At 34.7% G+C, this 20,891-nt stretch overlaps 1 protein-coding gene across 1 annotated transcript in view; it reads right to left on the bottom strand.

Moving 5' to 3' along the window:
* LOC118200633 (uncharacterized) overlaps positions 1-20,891 on the bottom strand; it is a 59,806-nt gene that overhangs the window by 14,920 nt on the left and 23,995 nt on the right. Inside the window, exons 6-9 of the mRNA XM_035372597.2 lie at positions 18,377-18,564; positions 17,426-17,524; positions 13,378-13,474; positions 693-777 (exon numbers count right to left, since the gene is read on the bottom strand). Coding sequence (XP_035228488.1) covers positions 693-777; positions 13,378-13,474; positions 17,426-17,524; positions 18,377-18,564 — 469 coding nt within the window. The remainder of the gene's footprint in view (positions 1-692; positions 778-13,377; positions 13,475-17,425; positions 17,525-18,376; positions 18,565-20,891) is intronic.

Here is a 20,891-nt window from a genome sequence, read left to right as displayed (position 1 = left end):
GATTACACATTTATTAAAATAAAATATATAGCTGACTCAATTATTTTTACCGGCGCAGAAGTTTAGAGTATGGGCTACTACAAAATGGAAAGTCAGAATAATATCGTTTAGACAGAGCTGGGAAAATTTAGCTGACAACGGAGTGCAGCAAAATTATAACAACTTGTTATTTAAAAATAAATTCTTACATGTTTATAACAATACGTACATTTAGAAAAATATCATGGTAGTTTCATGGTAAATATTTCTGACTACAGAATGGTGATTGCTAGAATTATCTTAGATTTTTAATAACTGTTACACATATAAAAATACCGAATATTTTCGATCAACATATAACATTCATAGCATGTTGATTTATCCATGACACCATTTTCCAGACCCTTATATATAAAATAACTGTTTCTGAGAAAAATACGTTTAAAGTTTTAAAACATTTCGAAAAATCGAGTTATGATTTTTTACATTACAATTCTATAATAAGCTTCCTAAGAACACGCATAATATAAAGCTTATACTAACATAAAACTTCGAAAAACAATTTGAAATAATTTTAAAAAAATGAAAAGGATTTATTTTTAAGGTTTTGAGTAATACCAGCTTTTGTGTCTACTACGCAAAATTTCAAAATTAAATAAAGGATTATATCTTACAATGCTAAATGGATCCTGAAAATAAATATTTTAACGTACCGACAAGCAGGCTTGCAGCTTGAGTAGCATTGGTTGAATTCTGGCATAAATCGTTCATCAGTGCAGTCATAATATTGATCTATATCTGAGGAAAGAAAGTAATGCATATCACTGACAAAGCAATTTAACTGCGTTAAAAAAAGTCAACTTTCATTGTTTGATATTATGCCAATTGTATTTTCTGTCACTGAGCTGAGGAACGAAGCAAAGGTAAGTTAGGATTTAATCTTGCGGCTGGAGCTTCAGTGGGTAACCTGGTCCCGGCAAGTTCTCTATCTTGTGGTGATCCTCGATAAAACTCTCTCATAGGCCCCACACATTACATGTATTATCAGAAAGTTTCGAGTACGTAAACATACACTATTCCCCTTAATAGCTCGAAACAGCGTTCTTTCTATAGACAACAGGTTACTCATTTACAAGTCCCTTCTATGTCCATTATTGTGTTATGCTTGCCTTGTGTGGACTTATTCTAGTAGATCTTTAAGGAAAATGATGCACAGAATGGGGTTTGAGACTAATTACCAATGCCCCATGGTATGTTCGAAATCGCAGACTACATACTGAACTGAAAATTGATTATATTAGAACTTTTTACTACCGACTGGCCAAAAAATTTCACGAAGACCTGGAGTCCATTAGGAACCCTGTGATTAAAATTTATGATTATGATGTAAATGATCAATGTAACATCAGAAGGCCTATGGCCATTCTTAGTGACGCTGTTGACTAACTTCAATTATACCTTGATACCTTCTGTATGGCATGTTTTGCAATGTGTATTAATGTTACTTCTTAGCTGTACTGTATATGTAAACTATTCTATGGATGTATTCATATTTTCATTTAATATTGCACACTGGGTCTTGCACTTGCCAAATTTTTGCATTACTTTTGCTATTTACTGTTGTTTCTGTTCTGCTAGTAACTTTCTTGGACGACATTTTTTCCATGTGATCATGTACCCTCTCATCGATCATTATTAATCATCGTAATTTCATTATTAAGCCCATAAAAAATTCTTGTTAAAAAAACTATATTTATGATTAAAAAATTAGAAAAAAATATATATAAAAAAATTTATTAGAAATCTTGGGCATATTATTAGTTTGCATTCTGTTCGAACTAGCGCATTTTCGATTGGGGGTAGGGTCTTTTGACCCAGGCACCCCGGTGGTACACCATCACTCGTTGCGTACATGTTCAGTGGATAGTTACTATTTTTCTAACGATGCAGATGTTCCTTTGAGATAGCTAGGTAAAATTCGATGTTTCGCCCTGTTTAGCAAGTGGCCGTTCGTCATTCAACGGGCGTTTAAAGAAGGGAATAAACGATATTCAATCAAGATACAAATTCGTGATTTTTTTAAGTTTTACTGAAGGTATGCGACAGCAAGTCAACAGAATACTATCTACTGAACATCAACGACGGATGATACAATTATACAGGGACAAATACACTAAAGAGATTTGGGTATCATATGTTTCGAGGGTAAAAGTTTACAATTGGGTGCCCCTTGTTTATTGGAGATTCTTTTTTGACGCCAAGATCGGCGCCAGGAAGGCACAATTTCAAGGTGTCAGCTACAGAAAACCAAAATAAGAAGTCAAAGAATTGCACAAGATCTGTGTCCATGTACACATAGATCTGTTTTTACTTAAAAAAACATCCTAGAATTGCACAAACTAGGCATTGCGCACTGCTTTAAATATGTCCACGTACACATCAATCTACTTTCATTTAAATAAAATCGAGAAGCTAAAACAAAGTTAAAACTATCGTGGTAACCAGAAGTGAGGTTACATCGCCAAAATTTAAAAAAAAAATGTCGCCAATCGAAGGGGCACCCAATTCTACACTAGAGCCGTTTCGAATGAGGTTGAACTTCTCATATGTCATTTCAAATTAAATAAGAGAAATTAAACAATTTCCGATCTAAGTCAAGTTATATGACGTGCATCGTGCCTAGAGTGAGAAGGTGTGAAAATCACGATTATGCAAATACTTGTGATTTAGGGACATATTCCTAAGTTAAGTTTGAAAGAATGTATTACTTATGAATACTGATGGTATCATTGCAACTAATTCGCAAACCAACTAAACTCCCATAGTCAACTTTTCAATTTTAAGATGCACAACGTTCTCATGATTCACAAAAACGTTTCAACAAGCCAGAACAAATTAGTAGAATTGATATAGGTGTCAGTGTGTCTCCGCATACTCCAGAGTAGTGAAGTAGGAGTTTAGTCCTTAGCAGAGAGAAGTGAACTGCGTATTCTGAGAGAGATCTCTCACTCCAGATCCCACTGCAATCCAGGTCTCTTCGCGTACTACTCTATCTTCATCGGTCGACTAGTAAAGTCTCCGCAAAATTAAGGTTTTGAGACAGAACGAAAATGGGGATCATCAACCAACTTGCACCAGAAGAACTTCCTTACCTGATTTGTCTGTTATGCTGGAACGAATTTCTTCAAACTTATTTGATCGTAAAGTCATCAAATTTGGACGATTTAATCAATATTAATATTCATGAGAAACTGCTTTCAGTAGTTTCTTGTTACTGCTTGAATTAGGAGGGCGCGTAATTGAAAGCACTGGAGCAAGAATCCTGAACAGAAGAACTGAGTCGCATAAAAATACCATTATTAGTCAAGTCGCAAAAATTCTAATGTTGGCAATCCGTTTTATATATAATTGATTTTATAAATCTTGCTTTAAAACATACTAATTAAATGCCACTCTTGATGAAACTGGTATTAAATTTGACTCTTGAAACTGTTATTAAAATTGATTCTTGAAAATCAAAGGAAATACCACATTTAGTCAAATTGAATTCAATAGTATTAGCAAAATTTCTGATTCAGTCACTGTAACACTTACAAATTTCATAAACTGTAATAAATACGAAATTCGATCTCTATCTCAGTCATTGAAAGTATGGCCAGAACAGCTCTTTTTGTCTGAATATTATTCTGCTAATTTTTTCCCATTCTCAGCTTGTTCTCACTAATTGTCAGAGGTCCCTGGGAGGGAAAAGCGCAAAAGTTAAGCATTTTACTTAAAAATTCTTCTCTAATGCATCTCTCCCTTTAAGTACATTTGCCTCACGTGTTTTGAAAACGCAAATTTAACCAGCCAGCTTAGGAGTTTCCCTGAAGAACTTTCAGAGTCGAATTTCAATATCGCATTTATTTCATTTATCACAAGCTAGGATGACTTTTTACCGAAAGCATGCGTATCAAGAAGATATTCAAATATTCAGATTCCAGCGTTTAATGAAACGCCGAGTTTGAAGCTAAGTGCAAGACTTTTGTTGCTGTTTCTTGCAAACTTTTTTTAAAAACAGGCACTTCAAGACAGTTGCCAGCCCTCATTATTGCTGATCGTAACGTGTCGTCATCACCGTCATCGTAACGTGTCGTCATCACCGTCATCGTAACGTGTCGTCATCACCGTCATCGTAACGTGTCGTCATCACAATATTTATTTCCTCCTGTTCAACTGAGACTGTAGTTCAAGGCAGTCTTCATTCGCGTAGCTGGAAATTCATTCTCCTAGCTGGAAATGAATTGAAGGAGGGAGGCTAGGCGACACGATTCACCTGCTGCCATAGCTGTCGTTCCTATGGTATTGAGGAAAGACGAGCGTCGGAAAATGACCCTGAAGTTCTTAATTTAATGCAACAGACCACACGTTAACGTTATGCATACACGACCTCGCTCTGCATAGTACTTAAAAATGCTGGCTGCTGTAGCGATAGCACTTGGTTCGGATCCTGGAGAACGTTTCATTATTTGTAAATGTATTATGCCTTTGTGGTTTGATCCCACGTAAAAGGCAAAGTTAGCCGAAAGTCTTCTCGAGTAGTTTGATGGCATGACTAAAAGGATGGGGCAACCCTTCTGTGGAGGATTTTCTCCAAAATTCGGAGAGAACTAGGTAATGTCGTAATCTTCTGTATAAGGCATCTAAAGCTCATACCAATAACAAATGCAATCTTTTCTCATATTCTTTAATTTTTTTCTCATATTACTATTGATAAGTCATTAAAATTATGTTATTATTTGTAAATGACTTTAGCAAAAGCAATTAAAACTATTATAAAGCACACACTTTTGTTGTTGTTTGAAGTTCAATGGAGTAAACATGCATTGTTCATGAAGTCCATTTAAAGCTCAAGAATTTTACCACACTAATGAGCAAAACGTAAGCAACGTTTCTGCTTCTGGCCGTAATTTCGCAAACAACCAACTGGGAGACATGAAATTCTAACGGGAAGAGACACAATGTAGTGTAGGGTTTATATTTATTTTAACTAACATTTATTTTAAGTTTAAACTATCTTTCCTGTCAAGCCTTACTTTCCCCTGGAACTGCCAATGCCAGAGTATGTAAATTTTTAGTAGAACGCGCAAGGATTCAAATTATCAGCGGAAGTATTCTGAGTTAAATAGAAAGGAACAAGTTTGAGGTGTGCTGTTCTTACTTCACGAGCGCGGAGGTTGTTAGCCAGAAATTGAAGAACCCCGCGTTTCGGCCTGTGTGCTTGCCTAGGAGAATTGTTAATCGTTGTTTGAACGATTAACAATTCGTTCAACAACCCCGTTCATAGGGATATTCCAAAGTTTGCTGAATTAGCAGCGGTATTGTAAAACGCGGTGAGGTTAGTTACTTTTAGAGAGCCTCGTAATTAGAGTCTTGTTATTAGTTTCTTTTCAGGTTCTCATTTTTATTTTACCGCCGAGTTGGCGTAGTTTGTGAGCGTCAAGAGCACGCACTTGTAATTTATTACGTTGAATAAAAAGGGACTTAAACCCTTAGCAAGACTCTGTCATTTATCCAGTTTCAACAGTCCCCTCTTGGTTGCGTGCAAGTTGGAGGCGCGCAACTCTACATTGGCGCCCGAGCACTTATCGAACTGAAATGGCCGAAAATCGGATGGAAGCCTCTGGACAACACCAAGAAATGGCAAGCCAATTGGAAGGATTTGGATACCTGGTCCAGACTTTGAGAGCATCAATCAAGCCAAACGTCAATTTCGACGGAAAAAATTCGGTGGCGATATTTCTAGAAGGCCTAGAAAATCACTTTCAGCTCTACCCTGTGTCTGAAAGACAAAAAGTTGCCATCGCCACATCCGCACTAAGAGGACAGGCCGCGCTATGGTGGAAGAATATAGGCAAATTTTTATTAGGGGAATTTGGAAGCCAGACATATACATTTGAAAATTTCAAAAAATCGTTAGTAAAGGCCTTCCGCATAGTGAAAGATCGAGCAAGGCTGGAAGCCGAACTATATAGTTTCTATCAACGGGATATAGAAGAGTTGACGGACTTTATTCTACGAAAAATTAAGCTGACGGATATGCTGTATGGGAAGAAACCCGATGCGAAGATTATTGAAATAATCTTACCAAGACTGTTACCCGCTGTTCAAGACTACTTCGAAATTAGAAACCCAAGAACATTGCAGGAGCTCTTCGAATTGGCGCTGAAGTTTCAAAATCGCAGAATAGCGGAAAAAGCTAGAGGGGCAACGTATTCTCAAAATACTCGAAGGAAATCTTCAAATGAGGAAACCAGAAATGCAAATCGCTCTTATGGGGGAAAGAGCTATCAAGCTAACTCATCGAACCTCGAAGGTCAAGGCCCAAAAAGAAAATTCGAAAATAAACATCCGCGTACCCAGAAGGCACAAATTGAAAGGAAAGCTTTAAACGAGTAGAGGGGCCTGTGAAAGGGAGGGTCCAGACCCCGGAAGTTTTAAAAAAACCCTCAAAAAGACATTTAAATGCGGTCATCGTAAAAAACTCACATCTACCAATTATACAAGTCCTGGTTGGCGATGTACCAGTAGAAGCCCTCATCGATACAGGAGCAGAAGGAAATTTTATGAGCGAAAATTTCTTCAAAAAGAATTTTTATAGGGTACGATTATTTAAAACCAAAAATACGGAAATTATAGCGGCGCAAGGAAAAACATGTCACTGCATCGGGAAATTATCATTAAACATACAGATAAAAGAGGAAAGCCTCAAAGTATTAATTTTTGTAGTGAAGAATCTGCAAAATCCTCTTATTTTAGGTATGGACTTTTTAAGGGCCGCGAGGGCCAAGCTGAATTTTCAAGACAGTTCCGTGGTGCTGGAGATGGACCAGAGAGTGGTGGAACCTGTGGAGAAACCGCAAATGGACCTTAGCCATCTGAATGACCATGAAAGTCAAGCCATCCAGCAAGTGGTGAGTAATTTTTCTAACTTGTTTTCAGAAAAGCCGGGTAGTTGTCAAATAGTTACGCATAAGATACAATTAACTGCCGAAAAACCTTGGACTAATCCTTATCGTTACGACAAACAAAAAGACGTAATCATCGAAGAACATATTCAGGAGATGTTAAAGAATAAAATAATAACGCCCATAAATAGTGAGTACGCGAGTCCAGTTGTACTATGTAGGAAAAAGAACGAGTTTCCTCCTTCGGATAAAAGGGCTTGGAGGTTTGCTATCGATTACAGAAAACTAAATAGTATTACTAAATTCCCAGTTTACCCTTTGCCGGTTATAGAGGAAATTATTAGACAGATCAAATCGACAAGATACATGTCTACTTTGGACTTAACGTCTGGCTACTATCAAATAGCTATGAGACCCGAAGACATACATAAAACCGCGTTTATAACAAAATCGGGCACTTATGCATTTTTACGCATGCCCTTTGGGTTGTGTGGGGCCCCATCAACATTCCAGAGAGCTATGGACATTGTTCTAAAGCCTGTCCTAGGAAAATCAACTTTAATTTATCTAGATGATATAATTATAACGAGTAGTACGTTGGAACAACACATTAATGATCTAGAACAAGTTTTTAAATTATTAAAAGAGGCCGGTCTTACAATTAACGCCTCAAAATGCAAGTTCGCAACTAAAGAACCTAAATATCTCGGTTATAAAATTTCGCAAAAGGGTATAGAAACGCAAGATTCAAAAATAAAAGCCATCAAGAATTTCCCACTGCCCAACACCGCCAAGAAACTTTCTTCTTTCCTTGGGTTATGTTCTTACTATCGGTCTTTCATAAAAGATTTCGCTAATATTGTTGAACCACTCTTAGTAATCAAAAGAAAGAGAGGTAAATTTACGTGGACAGCGGAAACAAATACAGCATTTGAAAGATTAAAAGAAGCGCTCATCAATGCCCCTGTTTTAAAATTCCCGGAGGGGGACGAAAACCTGGATATTGCAGCAGATGCGTCAGACTATGCGGTGGGTGCGGTTCTTATGCAAAATAGCCATCCTCTGGCATTTTTTAGTAAAACGTTGAATCAGACAGAAAGGAATTATACAGCTACAGAGAGAGAAACATTAGCCGTATTAATGGCTGTACACAAATTTCGAGTTTATTTCGGCAAAGCGCCAGTAACAGTCTTTTCGGATCATGCGGCTGTTGGTAGACTTTACTCGGGGAAAAACCTAACGCCCAGGTTAATAAGATGGGCTTTAAAACTCCAAGAATATAATCTCAGAATAAAATATAAACCGGGTAAGGAAAACAATGTAGCTGATGCACTTTCTCGTATAAAACTGGACGATGAAGGAAATGAACTTAAATGCGCTGTGTTGACTTCAAAAATTTTAGATTCTAGAGATACGATTATCACTGAACTGAAAGCTGATCCTGAATTTGGAAATATCTATGCATATTTGAGAGACCCCGAAAGCTTTGAGCACACAGATATCGATGCGATAAGAAATAGAGCAAAAAACTATGAAATAATAGATAATTTATTATTTTATACGAAAACAACAAACGAAAATCTTGAGTACAAACCAGTCATCCCAGCCTCGCTTCGATTAAGCATTTTGAAGGAATTACACGACGCGAAAACAGCGGGTCATTTAGGGGTCAGAAAGACTTTAAAAAGGGTACGCGAGGCGGTATATTTCCCGCAATTATACAAAATAGTAACAGCGTATGTCAGGTCCTGCAATCAATGTCAGTTAATAAATGATATTAATTACAGCCCGGCCGGGTACTTAAATAGCATTCGCGCTACATTTCCGAATGAAATTTTAGGCATAGATCTTCTTGGTCCCTTCCCCCAGAGCGAGTTAAATAAAAATCGTTTTCTTTTAGTAATAGTAGATCATTTTTCAAAATGGACAGAAATTGTTCCACTTAAACGCGCGTCAGCCAAAACAGTCGCAAATGCATTCTTACACAGATACATTTTAAAATACGGTGCACCGATAAAAGTCATTAGCGATAACGGAAAACAATTCATTAGTCAAATATTTGAAAACATATGCAATGGACTTGGCATACGCCATATAAAAATGGTCCCGTATAGACCACAGGCAAACATAGCAGAAAGAGTGAATAAAAACATAGTAAAAATAATTCGCAGTTACGTGAGCACACATCACAAGCGCTGGGATGGCTACATAAATGAATTAGCTTATGCTTTAAGAACGGCAAATCACGATACTACTAGAAAGATGTGCAAAAACGTATTGATCAGGCGCTTAAAAGCTCGGATACGGCAAGAAATAAGCAAAAAGCGTATTATGATAGAAAACGCCGTGAAGCAGATTTTAAAGTTGGGGATAAAGTATTGAAGCGGAAATTTTCTTTATCAAGTGCTCCAGACAATTTTACGGCAAAACTAGCTCCAAAATTTGAAGGCCCCTATGTAATTCAGGAAATCAAAGGAGTCGTATTATACCTTAAGAACGAGAGAGGGGAGATCTGTAAAGCAAGTCCCGACCAGGTGAAAAAATACTATAATCCAAATGATTTTGAAATCCTTAAAAGTTTCTTGCAGGACTCAAGTCTAAACGAAGTAGAAGGTCCAGAAATAACAACTGTTCCACCACCCAAGAAGCAGAGAACTGAAGAGAGACCTAGCCCTTCTACAACCCGGACGACGGTACCAAAAAGTAAAAATAAAAACTTTCAAACTCCAGCATTTAAGAAAAACAAGAATGCAGATGCACCACGTAAAGAAACCGTGGTAAAGAGAAAAACACCACCTACAACGTATCGCAGGAGAAATTATACATCAAGGAGAACGCTCCCAGGGCCAGAGAGTCAGGTGCCAGCAAGGCCGCCGTTCCGGAAACTGAAACGGCAACAGGAGGAACGAAAATACCAGGAGCAACAGAAGAAATTCAAGAAGGACTCCAGACCGGAGGACGTCAAGACCAGCCGTCCAATGGAAAAACGGAAACGACAACAACCCGACGATTACTCCGCCAAGAGGCCAGCATGCAGAGGACGCAAAAGAAAAACTAATGTGGACGACACTCGGAGGTCAGTAAGGAGAAGATTGACGTCCATGAAACCTATAACTTGGGAACAATATTGCCGGAAAAGAATGACGGAGTTTCAATCATCGAAAACTCAAAAATAAGTTAAAATCTTCTATAAAATTTGTTTTCTCTTTTGTTCCGAAATGTTATGCATAAGTACGAAGTTCTATGTTTTGACGAAAGTCAATATGTCTCGGTTGAGACTTAGTTTTGTTTTACTTTATTTAGCTCAGGCAAAAGTATTATTTTCTTTAACTATAAAAGCTAAAAACAAGCATTTTCTGTTGGTCGAAAGACCAATTCTGTTATGTCAAAGCCAAAATTTGGCCGAAGATAGAAATAACTTCGTATTCTTGTATTAATAAGAATTTTAGTTTCAGTGCCGCCAGCTTGGCGAAGAATGAGTAAAGTAAAAATTTATTTTCTCTTATTCATTTTATGGTAAATTGTAAAAATCATATGTATTAAAATTTTGTAAATGTACGTAAATACTTGAATGTTATGTAAAAGTAGAATTTAGTCTAGAAGCATAAAATTTTAGATGCTAAAAGTAAAATGCTCAAAAGCAATGAATTCAAATTTAAGTATTAAACTGTAGATAAAGTCATGCTTTAGAGCGAAAGCCTGCATGTTTAAAGATGAATGAGGGGGAAGTTAGAATGAATGTGTTTTGTAGGGTTCTCCACCTACACTTGAATTTTTAAGAATGTTAAAGTAGCTCATCGAGTTGTAGAATGTTGAGTAAGGTGTGTCTATTTGGTCGTTGAATTCTAACAAATCATGGTGGTTAGGGTAAGTGTTGTAAGACTAAAACACGAATATTCCCTTTTGACACCACACATGGTGGAGAGCCAGGGTAAAGTTAAATTAATGCTTGAAAAATTGAATGAATGTGAATTAAGCAATAACTAAGGAAAACGAATCGTTTAAAAACAAAAATTTATTCACTGTCAAGAAAGTGTAAATTATAATGTATTTAGAAAGATACTGATACTTATTCCTTCCAGCAACAAGATTGATTGATGAAGTCCAGGAAAAGTTGCTGTAAGAAGAGAGATTTATAAGTATCAACAGAAATTTAGCATACAAGTTGTTACATAAGATTTTTTTTGTGTGTGAACGAGGCTCTCGGGAGTTAGTTCAGAATTATAGAAACTTACAACAGGTCGTTTGTAGGACCTGCTTCCAAGTTTTCCAAATTCTGGCAGCGGCAAATGTAGGGTTTATATTTGTTTTAACTAACATTTATTTTAAGTTTAAACTATCTTTCCTGTCAAGCCTTACTTTCCCCTGGAACTGCCAATGCCAGAGTATGTAAATTTTTAGTAGAACGCGCAAGGATTCAAATTATCATCGGAAGTATTCTGAGTTAAATAGAAAGGAACGAGTTTGAGGTGTGCTGTTCTTACTTCACGAGCGCGGAGGTAGTTAGCCAGAAATTGAAGAACCCCACGTTTCGGCCTGTGTGCTTGCCTAGGAGAATTGTTAATCATTCATAGGGATATTCCAAAGTTTGCTGAATTAGCAGCTGTATTGTAAAACGCGGTGAGGTTAGTTACTTTTAGAGAGCCTTGTAATTAGAGTCTTGTTATTAGTTTCTTTTCAGGTTCTTATTTTTATTTTACCGCCGAGTTGGCGTAGTTTGTGAGCATCAAGAGCACGCACTTGTAATTTATTACGTTGAATAAAAAGGGACTTAAACCCTTAGCAAGACTGTCATTTATCCAGTTTCAACAGTCCCCTCTTGGTTGCGTGCAAGTTGGAGGCGCGCAACTCTACAGTAGTACTTAAAAAATGAGGAAAGTATAGTAGCAAAAAATGAATAAGACACATCGAGTGCGGAACGAGTAGTAAAAAGCTTTGTTGACAGAATAATGCTGATACAAAAGACTGTCTGATTAAGAGGAAGAGCGAGAAGAAGAAAGCTTTAATAATGAATAAGATCTCCCTTAACTGTAATGGTTGCGTTGCACCGTCTATCGATATTCAACACTCGATTATCTAATATTTTTTTGGATAATAGTTTCCATTCTTCGAGAAGTATCTGTTTCAGTTATTTAGTGTTCTCCGGAGAGTAAGAACGTGCAGCCAGGCGTCTGCTTAAAGTATCTTACACATGGTTAATAGGATTTAAATAAGGGGAGCACGCTGACCAGAATATCCTGTCACTATCTTCACTTTTCAGGAGCTCCTCAAGTTTAACTTTCCAAGAGTTCTGTGTGGCCGTGCATTATCATCCATAAAACCAAAATAGGGACCAATGACACACCGAAAAAAACGAGCGTGGAGGAGAATAATTCTTCACAGCAACGATCTCGAGTAAATTAATTTCTGTCGAAATTATGCAGCTTTGTTCGATCGTTCATCATACCACCTCACCTTACAAATACGTCAGGACCACTCCAGCAGTCTTTTCCCCTTATCGTAGTAAGCTAAAAGTATATCCTTACCTCTTTCCATACAAACTGGTGCCGAGAATCATTGTCACACTGAGATCACTCTCGTCGATAAAAAGGGTGGGACTCCATTGATGAGGTGTCCAGGCTTCGTATTACCCTACATCATGGAAAACGGTAACGCCGACTGGCTGCTGTTTATGGTATGCAGCGCGATGATATATCATTCATCAGTCATCATTGCTTTCCTTGGCTGATTGCTGCCAACCTTCCATGAAGCTATGTTTTCCGTTTGGAAGGCTTTCCATCCTCCTGAAATAACACGTTTATCAGTTCCTAACTATTGGGCGACAGATGTCAAATTACGCCCCTTCTCAAGCTTTCCAATTATTTTAACCACGTTTAAAGCAGTTCTGATGTTTACTTGTAGCCATACTACGTATACATTCTCACTTTTATTTGCAGAAGAAGGCCTGGAAATAAACCCTTTTTAAGCTGCTTTGCAGTGCGCGCGCTGATTCCTCTAGTTTTGAATGCCATGACATACCTCTTGACATCTTGGGACTGACATCTGCCGTATGCATAAAATTTCTGCTGAGGTGGCTTTACATTGCACTTATCACAAAAATCCCTTTACAACAGTTTCATCGATGTATGTTGAAAATGTATTTGTTGCATACGTTTCGCACACTAATGCAGATGCCGGAAACTGGCTCTAAGTACAGAAGATTTGTAGTTCGATGAACCTACACTTTGCACGATTTTCATTAATCTACGTTAGTTCGATTAAACTATTCACGTTTACAAACTTTCATTCTAAGGAGCAGTTTTTGTTGCATCTAAGAATTGTTAAAAATGGAGAGACTATCACAATGCCGTATATTTAGACAAGCAAAATATTTTTAATTTTTTAATTCTAAGAATTCAAAGGTAAAGTAATTTTTAGCAGAGAATTTTTGAATTAAGTTTCAAGTACTTACATGGGCATATTGTTCGATTTTCTGGAACAGTAATTACAGGATGAACACAGTTATGGCACTGCAGGGATAATCTGGAACGGCATCTGTCACGGCATATCTAAATTACAGAAACTTAAACGTAAACAATGTTGTAATAAAATATAAACCGCAATGTTGCAATAAATTTCTGTTATAACGGGAATTTAGAAGGTACAACCAGTAAATATTTATTGAGCTTAATCATTGTTTTCAAACTGTATTTATTTATTATTATTTATTGTTTTTAATTTTATTATAACTCTAATTAACATAGAAAGTCCTCAAAATAATATAGTCAAATTTAAATTTACCTTTTGCGTATTAATCAATCAGGTTAAAAGCTTATTGTAAATAAAACTCACAGTTCACTTCATTTGGAATTCATACACGTTCATGAATACAAGTCACAATTTATATGTTAGGTTATAATTCGTTTTGTTTCTCGAACACATCTACAAATACATGCCTATACAGTACAGAGCATGTATATATATGTATACAGTACTAACGAAAGTTTTAATCAAGCATATTATTATATGTTAAAATTCAACGAAAGATTTAACCAAGGAAATTATTAAATGTTAAAATTCAACGAAAGATTTAATCAAGGAAATTATTATATGTTAAAATTCAACGAAAGATTTAATCAAGGAAATTATTATATGTTAAAATTCAACGAAAGATTTAATCAAGGAAATTATTATATGCTGAAATTCAAAACAATTTATGTGTATGGACTAAATACATTAACTTTCATTTACAACATAAACTTAACAGAAATATCAGCGTTTAGGAAAATTTGAAATTTTTCAGAACCAAAACTAATAAAGGTTTCTGGGGCAGTAAAAAGTATTTTAAAGCTTAATGCTTCATCTTCTGACTTATTCAATGAAATTACTAATAAATGCAATAGCAATAACTTTGTTAAAGGAATTAAAAAACCGTCTTTCTACTAAGAAACAAGGAATTAATTTGATAATATTTTAAATAATAAATTATCATTCTTTAAAACTTTCACTAGCCTCGCTAAAGATCTCATTATATACAAAACCTCTAAACCTGAAGCTAAAAATATTACCTACTGCAAAATTGATTCCATTTATCATGCCTTTATTGAATTTGACAAAATGCTCTAAAAGTACCAGAAATATTTCCCAAATACTGACTCAAACATCTACATTTGCTTTGAGTACAATAAAAAATTTAGTAGTACTATTACGAACTACAACAGTGAGCATTTATTGAAGCACTTGTTTCTGTCATGAATCGTACTTTGAGAATTGCATTTAGCAGCATCACAAGCATATTATTACCGGAGATCATAAAATTATTAAAATCAAACAGTTTAATGAATTCATGAGATTCGGTACCAAGCTCAGAATTAACTAAAATCATTGTACGGATATTTATCTTTAAAAGATTAAACACAACCCTGACCAATTTGTTATTACTACTAGCTACTACAGCTATTCACTCAACACTTTTGACGAATGGAAACATCATGTTTACAGTGACATTAAGAATAATATCAATAAAATTCAATTCAATTATGAAAAGAGCATGAATTTCAATTACAAAGAACTTAATAAAATATACAAGAGCTTAAAACCCAATTTATTATTACGACGATTGACAAAGATAACAACATTTTTTAGTATTATTTGTAAAACTTCTGTCAAGAAATAATTATTAATGAATTAAATATATTTACCACATCTCTAAAAGTCAAGAAAACACGCTTATTAATGGATTTAAAGCATATCACTAAAAACTTAAATTAAATATATCAATAACTATATACTATACTCACTATAATAAATTCTCAATTTTGTACGTTAAAGAAACAAAGTTTCAGTGTTAACTGGTATGATTTTGAGAACTCATACACCATCTTGCCGCTTAAATTTACATTAGTTTAATTCAGCTTTACGAAATTTTTCCGCATTTTTGATTGATTGATTTCGATAATTTCGATCTTATCTAAAATATGCATTCTTGCAATTTTCTTATATGCCACAATAAAATTTTCTACAACTTGACGGTACTCCTATGGGTATCAATTAATCATGTGTCATCTAGGAACTTTTCCTTTTTGTTAAAGAATACAATTTGTTAACAATTACCATAAACTAGAACTTTTCAGTTTTACCTACAGATACACAGGTGACACCATTGCAGTTAATAACTGCAATAAAATTGATAAACAAGGCGCCTTCCCTAAATGTCTTAAACTTAACTAACAAAGATGATATCTTGGCATATTATTTAGATCTGCAAATTTATAAACTCAGCAGTATAACTTTTTGACAAAATAATACGTTTCAATTTCAAAACAAGTAAATATATTAATTTCCCGACTTAATTGCACCTTATGTATATATGTGTATATAGTTATGTGTATATTTTATATTTCACATTTATTCTCATTTTACCGTACTGACTTAGTTTAGTATATAAAACTTTGTATTTTATGCATTTTCTTATGTATATGTTAACATCAGTCAGATACCGACACTCTTGTCAAACCTCTCCTGGTCATCGTTTTTGTTTGGGGCCCACCAGCGGCCGAGCGGTAAAGTCGCTGAACACTGGTAGTTCGGTCCGAGGTTCGAATTCAGCGAACGGGCTGGCTGCATGGGTGTTTTCGTGGTTTTCCCCATGTGTAACGTGTATACGAGCCAGTTTCCCTTAGAAAGTCCTCCACGAAGGCATCCCTTCCCTTAGGCAGATAGCCTTAGTGTGCTTTGCTATAATTAAATACACACACACACGTTCTTGTTTGGTTTTCTAAAACCTTGTGTATGGTCACCCCCCCCCCATCTTCTCTTCTTCTCAGACCTCTTCTTACTCTGTCCGACTGTTACGTCATGCGCCTCTTGGGCAGACTTGTCATTGAGCCGGCAACATTGCACATATTAGCGACAGCCCGGCAATACATGTATGGATTGATTGATTGATTATTCCCGCCACTTGTTGCTGCTATCATCGCGCAATCGGATTAGTTTTTGAACTCCTTTTCACTGTGTATTTATTCATTATCATATACAGTACAGTTTTCAAATTTAGACAGAACTAAGTTTTAAATTTAGACAGTTCTAGACAGAACTTAAGAAAATATCTAGATTTGGATCTACGAGTAGATGAATAGCATGATAATCTTTTAAACTACGATAAAATGATGTGACAGAATCTATGTCCACACTAATTAAATGCACCTATGCCATACTGCTTTGTTGCTGTCTTTCGTAACTACATATTATTCGTCCAAACTTTGGCTACTGTGCAATCGTGTAATTGAGATTTTCGGCGACAGAGTCCTTGGAAATTTTAGATCGTCTCGTGTGTAATATATTTTAAGTTAGATTTTCTCATGTTATATGTATGTAAATAGCTATTTACTTTGCAGATTTATATTCAAGGAGAATTATAAACCATATAATGGAACATATTTAAACAAAAAAAAAAAAAAAAAAAAAAGTTCGAAATTCTCAAAATGAATCGTCCGACATGCAAGTTGTGCTAGTAAATTTAAGCCCCTTGCATATTTAACTGGTAATGTTTAAATGTATGCATGATATGCTAATGTATCATGTAAAAGTTTTATGAGACTGAAATACAGGGAATTAAAAAATGATGAAACACTAAGAAAAATGCAAGAAATTCTGCGATGTTAAGTAACATGACAACAGTAGGTTTATGCAAAGCATTTTTCTGCTTCTTATAATAATATATAGAATATATAAGATATATATAAGATTGGTAATAATATATAAGATTCTTATAATAATATATAAGATTGGTTCCTTCTTATAATAATATATAAGATTGGTTCCTTCTTATAATAATATATAAGATTGGTTCCTAAAATTACCAGACAGAGGTCGTTCAATATTTTATTTCGTAATGAAAGCTTTAAATTTAAAAAATGAAAATAGAGCTTCTGTAAAATACTTTTATTTAAATACATAGGATTAAAAAAGAAAATCTTTACTCTTTTTTAAGTAATGCTATAACGTATGAAAACATTTACCTGCTGAGATCGGGGCCCAGTTCTGTTATGTTTTAGCCAATTCCCTTCATAATCCACGCATTCAGTATCATAAGGTGGGGGAAGTCTGTGCTCTTCTTCCTGGAAATTTCAAGTGAAGATGACATTGGCACATTTTCAGCTGCCCCTTGGGACTTTTAAAATTAAAATGTAAATATGCTTAGTTTATTCTTGTAGGCTTGTTGTCATTTAAATTATCTTGATTACATTAACGAACCTTACATGCAAAGCTGTTAGTTTTTTATTTCTCTAATTCTTTAATTTTGGTTTATTCTAATTTTTGCCGTGTTTTCTTATAAACTTCTGTTTTTTGTTTTATTTTACATTAATAAGGAAGAGCAAAAGTGTATTAAGAGTATTATAATTATTTATTAGTTTATTTCTTCTTTATTATTTATTCCATATCATATCATATTCCATTGTTTATTAGCAGCAGCATTAAATTTTACAACCCATGAATCTATGGCTCGAGCAGTTAATTCTTCGATAATGTGAGACAACTTAAAAGGGATAAACGAAAGATAATTTATCTTGGATATTCTGATTTTTCTTAGGAGAGTTAAATCTATTAAAGAAACTTTATTTAAACAAATATTTATAAACGCATTCAGTATTTTGACAACAGTTTTAAAGAATAACAATTGCAAGATTAGCCGAATTTGTTACAGTGTTGTTTGTTTGTTGAGTGTACAGGATGAGTTGTATTCGTTTTAAACTAATCTGGATTTCAAGGTTAGCTGATCTTCATTGTTTTCATTATCATAAATACTGGAAGTTTCATTAGTTTCATTAGAAAATATTCACGATTTTCCCTATAAAAGACGTTCTAACATAATGCGTAACTAATTATTGCAAAAGATAATCCATTTCGTTGAAATAATAATTAAGCATTAAAAAATAGCAGTAAGCAGTTAAAATAGTGTATGTACTTACTGTAGAGATAATTAATGTGTAATGGTGGTAAGGAAGAAATAAATCTCTACTAACGGCAGGATTTACGTATTCTAGCGGAGAATGTATAGAAAAGAAGATGTGAGGACGATCAACTCTAGATACATCTTTCACATGAAACTGAAGGTATATCATATGATAAGCAGTCGGACCTTCAAATGGACTTCTATCTGTAAATAGATATTTTTATTACTATCTGTACAATCAAAAAAGGGGGAGGAAAGGGGGGTAAGGAAAGTAAAAAAAGAAAAAAATCTAAGTAAGGAATACTTTTATTTTTTACATTATGTAATTTTTAATTGTATGAAATCGAAAAATATCCTTGGCAGACGTTTTTACTGACTGGATTGGAAATTTAAATTTAATTAAAAAAAAGAATATTCTTATAAAGTTTTGAAAAATGCTCCATTCTTCTCAGAAATTTCGTTAAATAGCGTTGATTTATTGTTTTTGCCTGATAATGTAGCTAATGAAAGACAATCATAATACTGTATATCTAGATTTCAATATCAGTATCTCCAAAAGTAAATTTTTATACCCAGGAATTCAATATGGAATGTAGATGAACTGATAAAAAAAAATTGGTACTATTCCGTTTTGCGGACCGTAAAAAAATTGCAGCGAAAATGTGTGCGCAAAAGCGCCAAATCGAGCAAACGCGCTCATATAACAGCTCGCCAAATCTAGCGTACGCGCTGATTTCAAATTGCATAAGTTTAGATAGTTCGGTATTTCTTAAGACACCATTGAAATACTATTTTAATTTTTGAATCCTTTTTTAATAACGTTATGGATTTAACAATTTGGGAATTGCCCAGTCACGAAAAGTCTGCAATAGAATATTTTCAAAAAAAAAAAAAAAAAAAAAAAGGCATCATTCATTATAGAAAATTATGTTTGAACAACCGAGATGAAATTATGCTTTAGCGATAACTCGGTAGCGAAATAGCGATGTAGGCATCCATTCAGTTATGTTCAGCCTTTTTTATATAAATTATAATAATAAAAAAGAATTATACGAAATTAATCTTTCATATAAATTAAAACAATAATCTTAGATATTTATTTACTATTATACTTCCTTTCTTGCTTTAGGATTGCCGCAATTATTTTTGGCAGCATTGGCATCAACAATAGTTTGGCGATTTTTTGCGGTCCACAAAACGGAATAGTACCGAAAATTTCTTGAACTGATATAGCCGAATATGCTATAGATGCATGATCATTTGAACAGATAACATGATGCATGGTAAATGAGAATATAGTAAAGACTAGTTTCTTGAAAAGTGATAAACTGTGTGTTGAAGATTAAGGTACAAATGAAGGTAGAGTTTTGTTTCAGAATGGAAATGATGTCTAAGAGTTAAGTCCGTAATTAAGTACTGATTAACGCAAACTTTGAAGACGGCGACGATCTTCAATTTGAAGCTAAGTGAAAGAAAAATTTTCTTAAATCTCGTGCAATGCTTTTGAAAAGGGAGCTCAATTCTACTGAAAGGATAAGATGAAGGGACCCTGTCTTTAAACGAAGTTCTAAATTCTGTAAAAACTTAAAGCAATTCGGTTGTAATTTAGGACATATTGCTAAAGATTTATTTGCACAAAGAAATTCTAGTGGATTCAGAAAAAAAATTAGTCTACCTAAAGGGAAAATTAAATAGACAGAATTCATTAAATGAATATTTTAATAAACAGAAAATACTGAGTGGTCATAGGAAAACTTTCCCGATGCATGAACCCTTAGGTGCCTATCCTCTCAATTAATGGAAATAAAATTATCAGATATTGTAACATGAAAATATGTGCTCGAGATTGTGATGATTTAAAAGAATAGAGCTCTGATGGTTACAGTTAGAGTGAAAACATTTCAAAATTTTTGAACGGCAACGCCATTCTTTTCCTCCGCAATTTGATCAGAGCATAGAAAAACCATAAATGGCACTGGAACGATACACGAATAACGAAAATGACTGACATAAAATATTTACTACGGAGAGCATTGTAAAGGACCACTGACAACACAGAGTGGACGTCCATTGACGCATTTTGCATAATTCACAGGGATAAATAGTAGAAGAATGTATGTATGTATGTGTGATTATGGCAAAGCCTCGAGGGCTATCCAAATAGTAGAAGAAAGGCATTGCTAGTAGAAAACTTTTAGTAAGCAGTATGGGAAGATTATTTCTTCAGTCAAGTGTTCGAACGTGGTAACAAGATGACACTTAACTAATAAATAATGAGGTAATTAATAAAGCTGTATTATTTGGACGAGAAAAATGTTGCCGGGGTAATGAGAGTTTATCGTCGAAACCGTAATTTAAAAAGAGGCCCTCGTGTCCCATAAATACTATACGTGATTTGGTAAAAACTTTTGAAGAAACGATGCACATGTGATAAACCGCGATGCGGACTACCACGTATCCTGTTGAAGTTGTTTCAAAAATATAATTGGCGACCTCAAAATTAACGTTCTAAATTTACTGATCTGGCCCTA

This window comes from Stegodyphus dumicola, chromosome 11, assembly GCF_044657685.1.
Source record: "Stegodyphus dumicola isolate Sdum_Otavi_A_Nest chromosome 11, ASM4465768v1".
In the NCBI taxonomy this organism is placed as follows: domain Eukaryota; kingdom Metazoa; phylum Arthropoda; class Arachnida; order Araneae; family Eresidae; genus Stegodyphus; species Stegodyphus dumicola.
The sequence above is the reverse complement of the archived record's forward strand: the minus strand, read 5'-3'. Positions and strand labels throughout refer to the sequence as shown.